Source organism: Furipterus horrens, unplaced genomic scaffold, assembly GCF_987537825.1.
Source record: "Furipterus horrens unplaced genomic scaffold, mFurHor1.1.pri manual_scaffold_5, whole genome shotgun sequence".
Lineage (NCBI taxonomy): Eukaryota > Metazoa > Chordata > Mammalia > Chiroptera > Furipteridae > Furipterus > Furipterus horrens.
This window is the reverse complement of record NW_028327175.1, coordinates 196,412,991-196,421,732: the sequence shown is the minus strand read 5'-3', so window position 1 is coordinate 196,421,732 and position 8,742 is coordinate 196,412,991. Positions and strand designations below refer to the sequence as shown.

General features: G+C 55.5%; 1 protein-coding gene across 1 annotated transcript in view; it reads right to left on the bottom strand.

Annotated features, from left to right (window-relative positions):
* Positions 1 to 8,742, bottom strand: part of DHX32 (DEAH-box helicase 32 (putative)) — a 40,773-nt gene that overhangs the window by 1,194 nt on the left and 30,837 nt on the right. Inside the window, exons 10-13 of the mRNA XM_090278691.1 lie at positions 3,790 to 3,981; positions 2,780 to 2,929; positions 1,076 to 1,263; positions 83 to 264 (exon numbers count right to left, since the gene is read on the bottom strand). Of these exons, the coding sequence (XP_090134817.1) occupies positions 83 to 264; positions 1,076 to 1,263; positions 2,780 to 2,929; positions 3,790 to 3,981 (712 nt within the window). The remainder of the gene's footprint in view (positions 1 to 82; positions 265 to 1,075; positions 1,264 to 2,779; positions 2,930 to 3,789; positions 3,982 to 8,742) is intronic.

Below are 8,742 nucleotides of genomic sequence, written 5' to 3'. Positions count from 1 at the left end.
ACTGAAGATAATAGCAGCCAAAGTTCTCATTTACTCCTGGTCATGACTCCAGGAGGAGCCCCTGGTCCTCCACACAACGTACAGCTCAGGGGAGGTTTCTGAGGTGACCCGGATGTAGTTGTTCTCCGAGATGCTGAACCTGTGGAAGAGGACCCACTCCGGCGTCTTCTTGGCGATGGCGTAACTGGACAGCGGGTGCAGCTGGGCCACCTGCTTGTGCGTCAGCATCAGGTAGTTCCCCGAGCCGTCCACGTCCCGAGCGATCTGCAGGCAGAGTACAAGAAATGAGATCTCGTGTTAATGTGGAGATCAACATGCAACAATGTTGCTTTAAAAATTCCACAGCGCTCCTACAGCAGCGTTAGAGCCACAGACTTGCCACCTGAGTCCTGTTCTCAGTGTCGGAAACAAGACAGGCTTGTTTTCCCCCCAACCATGAGTGGTGACGCTGCTGAGTGACGGCGCAGGTGCAGGGCGGCTGCCGTGGCTCACACTGCGCCAGGACGTGAAGCCACACTGTGGGCCAGACACGCACACGTCACGGGCCTCACACTTAATGTCTAGCTTGAACTCCTCGGGAAAACCTGTTGCATCAGCCCCCGACTTTCCCTACAGAGCAGGAAATGCACGGGACAGTGTCGCGTTCCCCACGGGGACGGCTTTCGAGTTCTTGAGAAGCCCCAGGGTTTCTCTCGCTGTCCCAGCAGACACTCATCCCTGCTCTGGGGAAGGAAGGACGGATGAGATGCGCTCTTGGCTGGGCATCAGGCCACCGGGAGCTCATTGCAGACAGGTGGGGTGCGGGGCTGCATCTGATGTTCTTACAGAAGGTTTCTGCAGCCTGCCTTCTGTACGCAAGGAGCTGGTGTCCGTGGGACAGCTCCCATTCTGGCCTAGCCCTGGGCTCCCTGAAGGGAAGTACATTTAAATATGATGGCTTGAACAGCTTAAGGAATTTTGGTTTCATTTTAAAGTTAACAGCCATAAAATAATCATCCTGGGGGATTCCTGGTACCCGTCCTGAATGCACGTACTCTTGGCACGACTGCGTGGAAGGTGGCCTTCCCGTCCTCACCTGCATGAAGTACCCAGATAGCAGGGCCTTCTTGATGTTCAGCGTGTTTTCCCTTGAGCCAAAAGCGGGCTCCGCGTAGGGAAGCTCGATTCGCCTGATGATGTCCAGGAGCTCAGCTCTGATGACGTCCGCCATCCTGAGCGCGGCCCAGTTGAGGAAGTAATCCTGACACCACTTTTCCACGCAGTCTGGGAAGGAAAGGACAGTGTGTCGTCACGGAAGGGCCTGGGCTGGGAAGGAGCTGGCACGCGCCATACCCTCTCCTGTCCTGAAGAGGAGGCCCCGAGGACCAGGACCTCTGGTGGCCGCGAGAGGGGCTGTCTGGGGCGCTGCCGGCAAGAACCAGCACCAGCGGGGGGGGCTCCATGGTCCCGTGCGCTGTGGGGACAGCGTGTTCCTGCTGCCGCCCTTGGTCTGGAGCTCGGGAAGGGGAGAGCGTCCTAGAGACACTATCTCGTGTGCACACAGCAAGGATGTGTGTGGTCGCATCTCAAACCAGGACGGGAAGGCATCTGGTCCGTGAAAACATCTTATTATTTACTACAAGGCAAGGGTCACCACTGGGTTGATTTGGAAAGTACCGCTGCCCCAGCTGCATGTTTTACATTACAGCTCAGCCACCTGCTTCAGTGAGTTGTTCTCTCCTGCCACCTACGCGTATAATTACATAAGGGAGACCAGGGTGTGGCCTTGGACGGGCCGAGCATGTGGCCTTGGCATGGTGGGCGGAGACCCTAGTGGACCAGGTGCTGTCCACGCAGGTCCGTTCAGAGCAAAGGGCACACACTTGCCGGCACCCAAACTGCTGGCTTGCACAGGCACCAAGCTCCCCACGTCCTTTGTGCCGCCCCTGACGGTTCCTCACAGCGTGGGAAAGCGTGCGCTCTGCATGCTTCTGCCGCCATTCAAATCATCATTTTTCATTGCACGTATTTTTCACACCATCCCTCAGAGCAGAGCAAGTGAAAGCAGCTTTGTGGACACAGGAGCTCTGCAGCTGCCTTCGGTCCGCAGCTGCTGCCCGCTGCTTAGCCCTCTCTGCCCCTTTCCAAGCCCAGCCCTGGAGCTGTGCTTCAGGAGTGGGCAGTTCCCTGTCACCGAGAACACACAGACATGCCCAGAACTGCGGCCTCCCCAGCCTCCCGGCCCCGCGCTCCCTCTGCCGGGCTCCATCAGGTGCTCTCCCGTGCGCTCAGCACACAGATCTGTTGCTGACTGTCCCCCGAGGGTGGGGGGGAGGGGGGATAGGTACGCTTGGGGCCGGAATGCACGCTCACATTCTCGCTCACATTCTCCCCACCCACATCCGGCAGTGGCTGTGCTACGTTGCGGGAAGCACGGGGCAGCACTCTGACCCCGCAGGCACCAAGAGGTGGCAGCTCCTTGGCTTCTCCCAGTCCTGAGAGGGCAGGAACCGTGCTGTGCAATGTGCAAGTCTCCCTCGGAGGGGCGGCCAGGCTGAAGGCTGGGACTCTTGAGTCCAGGCCACCTGCAGCCCCGCGGCCCGCCAGAGCTCTGGGAGCAGGAGGGAGCGCCTCCCGTTCAGGGAAACCTACGGGTCCGTTTCGGGCCTCAGGTACCACTCCACTGAAGGGACTCATGGGGCTAGAGATGGGGTGTTTGATGAGTAGCCGCTCGGCTTATTTTGGGACGGAAAGGTGAACTTCGTAGGTAAGAATCTGAGAATCACAAGCATTCACTTACGCTCGCTGGTGGAGTTCAGTGCTGTGTCTTGGTAGGCCTTGTAAATGTTGATGAGGGTGAAGTGATCGCCTTCAGGATGCAAAAACGTCTTCCAACATCTCAAGGCAGCCTCCTCGGCTCCGCGCGGCAGATGCAGAAAGCAGCTGGGAGCTTGAAGATGCAAAAGGTGACAAGGTCAGCAGTGACGGAGACCTTTCAGGGTAGCACAGCATGGGGGGGCGGGGGCTGCTAACAGTGGGCTGTCTCCACCGTGAGTCAGTATGTTATCCTTATTCACTTAGAAATCAGAAGGGATTTGGGGGGAGTTGTCATTATTCTTGTTTGTGTTTGCTTTCCTTGGGTCTGCTCGTAATACCGGCTGGTGTTACAGCGGGCGGAGGGGACGGGGTGCTCTGAGGCCAGATGCGGGGACAGGACTGGAATGCAAGTCTTCGTACTGCATGGCCTTCGGTCTGCTGGGCCAGTCAGTGTCAAGGAAACCACACAAATCAAGAGGAACGAAGGGGCAGGAAATAAAACCAGGTGCAAGCCCTGGCTGCTGTGGCTCAGTGGATTGAGTGTCAGCCTGTGAGCCAAGTGTTGCCAGTTCAATTCCCACTCAGGGCACATGACTAGGTTGCACGTCAGGTACCCAGTTGGGGGCACAAGTGAGAAGCAACCACACAGTGATGTTTCTCTCCCTCTTTCTCCTTTCACCTCTCTCTAAAAATAAACATATAAATAAAAAATACAAAAACCAAAACCAGGTGCACATGTCACCATTTGGAGAAGAACACGTTTAGTGGCACATTTTCTCAGATATTTCTTGACCTGTGCTGACCCCTTCAGCAGACGTGAACCTGGCGCGGTCCCACATTACCCAGGGACGCACAGGCACGTTTTAGATCTTTTCATATCAGGATAACGTTACCATTCTCTGCCTCTTTCACCAGTAAAACATTATCAGCTCACACGGTCTCATTTAAACCTCGAGTTGGTGCAGTTCCCAGCACAAGCAGTCTGGGGCCTACCTGTGACCATGGCAGCGATTGTCAGCATCTCATCCACACAGTCGAATTCGCAGGACGCCAAGATGGACTTGGAGAGCTGGGGGTCGAGAGGAAACTCGGACATGATGATTCCAAACTCGGACAGATTGCCATCATTGTCCAGCGCTGCCAGATAGTCTAGGTCTTCCAAAGCTTGCATCAAACTTTCCGGTGCTAGGGAAGGAAAAAAAACCAGGAAGCCTCATACAACTGAGAAGGAGTGACAGGTACTGGATCTTCCCTCCCATAAGGGACAAAGTATCTGAATCAACAGTTTGCAGGACAAAGAACGCCAAGCGGGGACACCAACGTGAACCATGTGCTTGCCTGGCTTGAAAGTTTCACAGCTGAGGTGCAGGACAGGGACCCCGAGTTCTAAAGCTGGTGCTGCGGGTCTGGGGAGACCTCGGGGGCCCGAGCTTGCAGGCCTGCGAGGAGAGCTGTACAGGTGAGGACCTGGGGCCTCTACTGAGTCCCCGCAGCCCCCACTAGGCAGCAGAGTACGTGTAAGAAACCGCCGCAGACCAGACAGAGCCACCAAGGAGCAGGGGGCCTGGGCCGTGTGCCCACGCAGGATCCAGGACACTGCCTGTTGCAACCCGCCAGACGGCACGAGCTTGTGTGCCTGGGGTCCCAGGTAGGAAACAGGAGGTAACCCCCAGACACACACTGCTGCAGTGCCACCTGACAAGTCCTACAATCAGAAACTGGAAGGGTCACCTCATCCCAGGACAAGCTCAGGAATGTTTACAGGAGCCAAAATGTCCAATACCCAACACAGTAAATGCACAAGGTCCAGCATCCAGTAAAAAAATTATGAGGCATGGAAGACAGGAAAATAAAAACCCATCGGAACTGACCCAGCGTTCACGCAGGTGACAGCAATAGACAAGGACGTTAAAGAGAGTTATTTACCCAGCAAATAAGAACAAAAGGCTGCTTTTCTTCATCCCTGTTTCTCTTAACTACAGAATACTGATACTGGTGTGGTGTTCATTATAAGTGGTTAATCTCCACCAAAGAAAATCCATTTATTCTCTTTATAGCTTCGATAATGGTGGCGTTTATCATCTCCACCAAGAAAAGATAATCCATTTATTCAAAAAAGAGGTACAGTAGTACAGCATTCCCTCACTTATCGGGGGTATTATGTTCTAGGCGCCCCCTGTGATAGGTGACAATCCGCGAAGTAGGAACCTTACATTTATTTTCGTATTTATATATATTTTAAGGCTTTATAAACCTTCCCACACAGTTATAAACCATTTCCAGTCCCTTATTAACCTTTCCCACTCCCTTATAGACATTACTTATGTTCTTAAACATATTCTACACTCTTAAATCTACGTAACTTTAACAACATACTATACAGCACTGCAAAATCCCGCGATATAGTGAAAAACCTGCGATAAATAATTAAATATAATATTTTTAAAAATCCCGCGATACAGTGAGGCCGCGATAAGTGGACCATGATGTAGAGAAGAACTGCTGTACTTGGTACCCGTCGTTGATTTGTTTGGAGCTCCTGACGAGCCGAAACTGACGAGTACCGAACAAGCAACAAGTGATGAAGCGTTTTCTCCTGCGGGGGCGGCGGCGTGACTCCTGCAGGTTCTAGCAGGTGTGGCGAGTCCCGAGCAAACACTGCGGGCTGCACCATGTTTTTCTCATCAAGATGGAACGAGTACAGGGTTTGACGCGTTCTGAAGCCGACGAGTTCCGAGGTGTGACGGTATTTTCCTTGTCCTTGCAGAATTAGGTTGTAATGAAATAAACATGTGTTTCCACCTGCCTGCTGCATGGTAGAGCAATACAGGCCATGCAGAGAAGAAAACCACATGTGTGAAGCTGTATTATTCTACCCAAGAAGTGGAGGATCTTACGGCACCGCTGGGGGGCTTCCATTGGCCTCCGTGCCAGCGCGTCCTGGGAGATGACGACCAAGGGACCGCCTCTGCGTCTGGGAGGTCAAAGCCACGGAGAGTAAAAGTTGACGTATTTGCTGTGCAAGCTGACCACTGAGCAATTTGTCAAAATTTCAGGCAAACTGTCACTTGAAAGCTAGTCACCAGCTCCAATTTGGCCAAGTGCCCCGTTCCCATCAGGACATGATGAACACCCCTGGGAGGCCTGCTGCGGGCTAGGAGGGGCTCTGACACCACACTGCAGCTCGTCACTGCTCAGCCGCGTTGCACCACTGCCGTAAGAGACCAGGTATGGGGAATGCTGGTGTCAGGGCCGAGGGGCTGGAGGAACCGCCCACAGCAAACCTGTGAGCCTGGACATCTGCTTCTTCTCCAGCCAGGGGCAGACGTCCCCTCCCAGCTGTGTGACCTCTCCCTGAGGGCTCCGTGTTCGTTTGCAGTGACCCTGGGGCCGAGCTGAGACCTTAAGTCCCAGTCCCAGGAGGGAGACAGACGTGCTCTTTGGAGGTGGAAGTCCGAGTGTTCCATCAGTGAGCCGTGAAGGGGGACAGCAGACAGTGCAGGTGGCGGCGACAGAGGTCGGCTCCATCAGTGGGACGGCAGGGGGCGTGGGAGCACGAACTTCACTACTGAGAGTGGCTTAGAAGCCACTTCTATAAATTGGCAGAGCTGCTGGCTGCACTTAAGTCAGGATCTTTGGCAACTGTCCCTGTCAGCATGTGTTGACAGCCAACCTGTCCCCAGACCTCCTTCTCATTTTTATACCCTGGAGTTGAGTTGGCTGCACTGAGGGTCAATAATGGGAATAATGCCATGGTTCTGCTCCTGGACCCGACACCAGGAAAAAAGGATGCCTTTGGGGTTCACTATCGTAGCGAGAACCAGTGAATGAACGTAGGGGAGAGAACACTGATAAACAACTGACTAGAATTCGCTGCTGTTCCATTCTGCATCCCAGGCATCTCCCCCTGTGGTCCGTACGCCCGTCTTACTGAAAGCAGAGGGCCCTTTACCTGTGCCATGTGGGTGTGACCAGTGCTATGTCCTGCTAGCAGGTGGAATATGGATGTCCTACTGTGAGGCCGCTTTATGCCATGGCAGAACAGGCTGCTCCGTCTGATGGCCATTTCAGGGTGGACAAACGTTTTCATCATGCTCCCCAGCCCACGGCTGCCGTGATCCCTGTGAACGCGCTCCCTGCGAGGCCGCCCCTCTCCCACGGCCACCACCCTGGGCACCTCAAGAGCTCTCGCTGGGTACTTGCCAGTGTCCCACGGACCCCAGAGGCCGGACTCTACTCTGTGTATCTGCGTTTTCTTCCCACGGCCCCAGCAGAGCACAGGTGACTCATCTGCAACCCAGGATGAGCCCACCTGGTTGCGGGGAGGGGCGCCTGATGCTGGTTCCAGCGGGAGCGCAGGCCAGGTGAGCCCAAGGCTCTGCCGTGTCAGCCAGGACCAGCTGCCTCCCAGGGCGTGTTGCATGTTTTGAAGTGTATGCCAAGATTTCAGTGCAAATGGCAGGACTCACAGGTTGTCACCCCCCTGCCGAGGACAGAGAGAAGAGCCAGGACACACACAGGACAGCGCCACTGCCGCTCAGGCCTATTATCAGGCGCTCTTGAGGCACACCCCGCCTGGGACTCCCTAAGACATCCTGTGTCCTGACGGTAAGCTGCCTGTGCTAGTTTGCGCGGCGTTCCTGGCGCTTTCCTGCAGAGGAATTCTGACTTGTACCGCATCAGAATCAATTCTGTAGCAAAGGGGGAGCGTATCCAAGGGGCCCTGGGCCTTGGCGAAGGCGGGCGGGGTGGGCCGCGGGGGAGCACGAGCGGCTGTGGGCGCACCGTGCTTGCGCTGTGGCAGGTACGGGTGTCAATCACACACCCACATGAAGACAGACGTCCCGATGGCCTCAGCACTGGGCCTAGGACGTCGTGTGCACTGAAGCGAAGAGCCCAGAGGCGGGAAGCGGAGGGACTGAGACGGTGGCACAGGCTGGGTGATGACTCGGGGCGGAGGGAATGGGGTTTGAGTCTGGCTCTGGACAGGACAGGAAGGAAAGGCTTACTGAAGCGTCGGTGTCACAAGGACAGGCTCGCAGAACCTCGCACGTGACTCCCGCCCCGACGTCGTAACCACGGCACCTGGGCGTGCGTCTGGACCTCTCAGTGACCCCACGAAACGGAGGGCAGACAGTACCCTCATGTTACTGAAGGGAAAAGGGCAGTGGCGTGCCAAAGCCACAGGGCTGGCCAGCTTCTTTCCTCGGCTCTCACGTGAGGTCTTGAACCCAGGCTGGTCACCAGCAGCATTACGGGACGCATCTTCCGGCTCCATGTCCGAGGCTCTGCCATTAGTGACTGTGGCCTCTCAGAGGAAACCTGGGGCTGCCTCCCAGTGCCAGGGTCGGTCTCTGCTTCTTGCACCCTGACAGTGCCCTCTGCAGGGCCTTCTGCAGCTCGGGGCCACGAGCCTCGTGTTCCAGGGCTCAGGTGGGAGTTCGCTGGTGGAGACGGCCACAGCACTTACTATTTGTCGCTTACTTTCCAAGGGGCCTACACGCATTAACTAGTTTATCTTGCTCTATGGACAAGTCGCTTTGATTATGCTTGTAATCAGATGCTGCAGATGAAAGCAGGGCGCTGAGGCCCCGAGAGGGCTGCGTCATTGCTGTGAGCTAGGGGACTGGGAGCGGAGCCCTGGCCGTGCTCAGGGCCTGGCTTTCTGGTGTGGTCCCCTGAATAAGGGGGCCTCTGCCCCGGCTTGGCGAGGATGGCCAATTCCACCTCTGACCCCGGTGCAGTTTTGAGCGGCACCCCCTTTCACCCTCAAGCGTCCTGGCCTGAGTAGTAAGCCGTGTGGTCACTGGACCCACGCGAAGCCTCACGGGGCTCACGAGCTGCAAGGCTCCCATTCTGTGCCTTTGAAAATTTCTCCCGGAGTTTGTATCGCACTCTGTAAAATTACTTTTTTGCTTCTAAGATCCTCACACTGGCTGGAGTTGC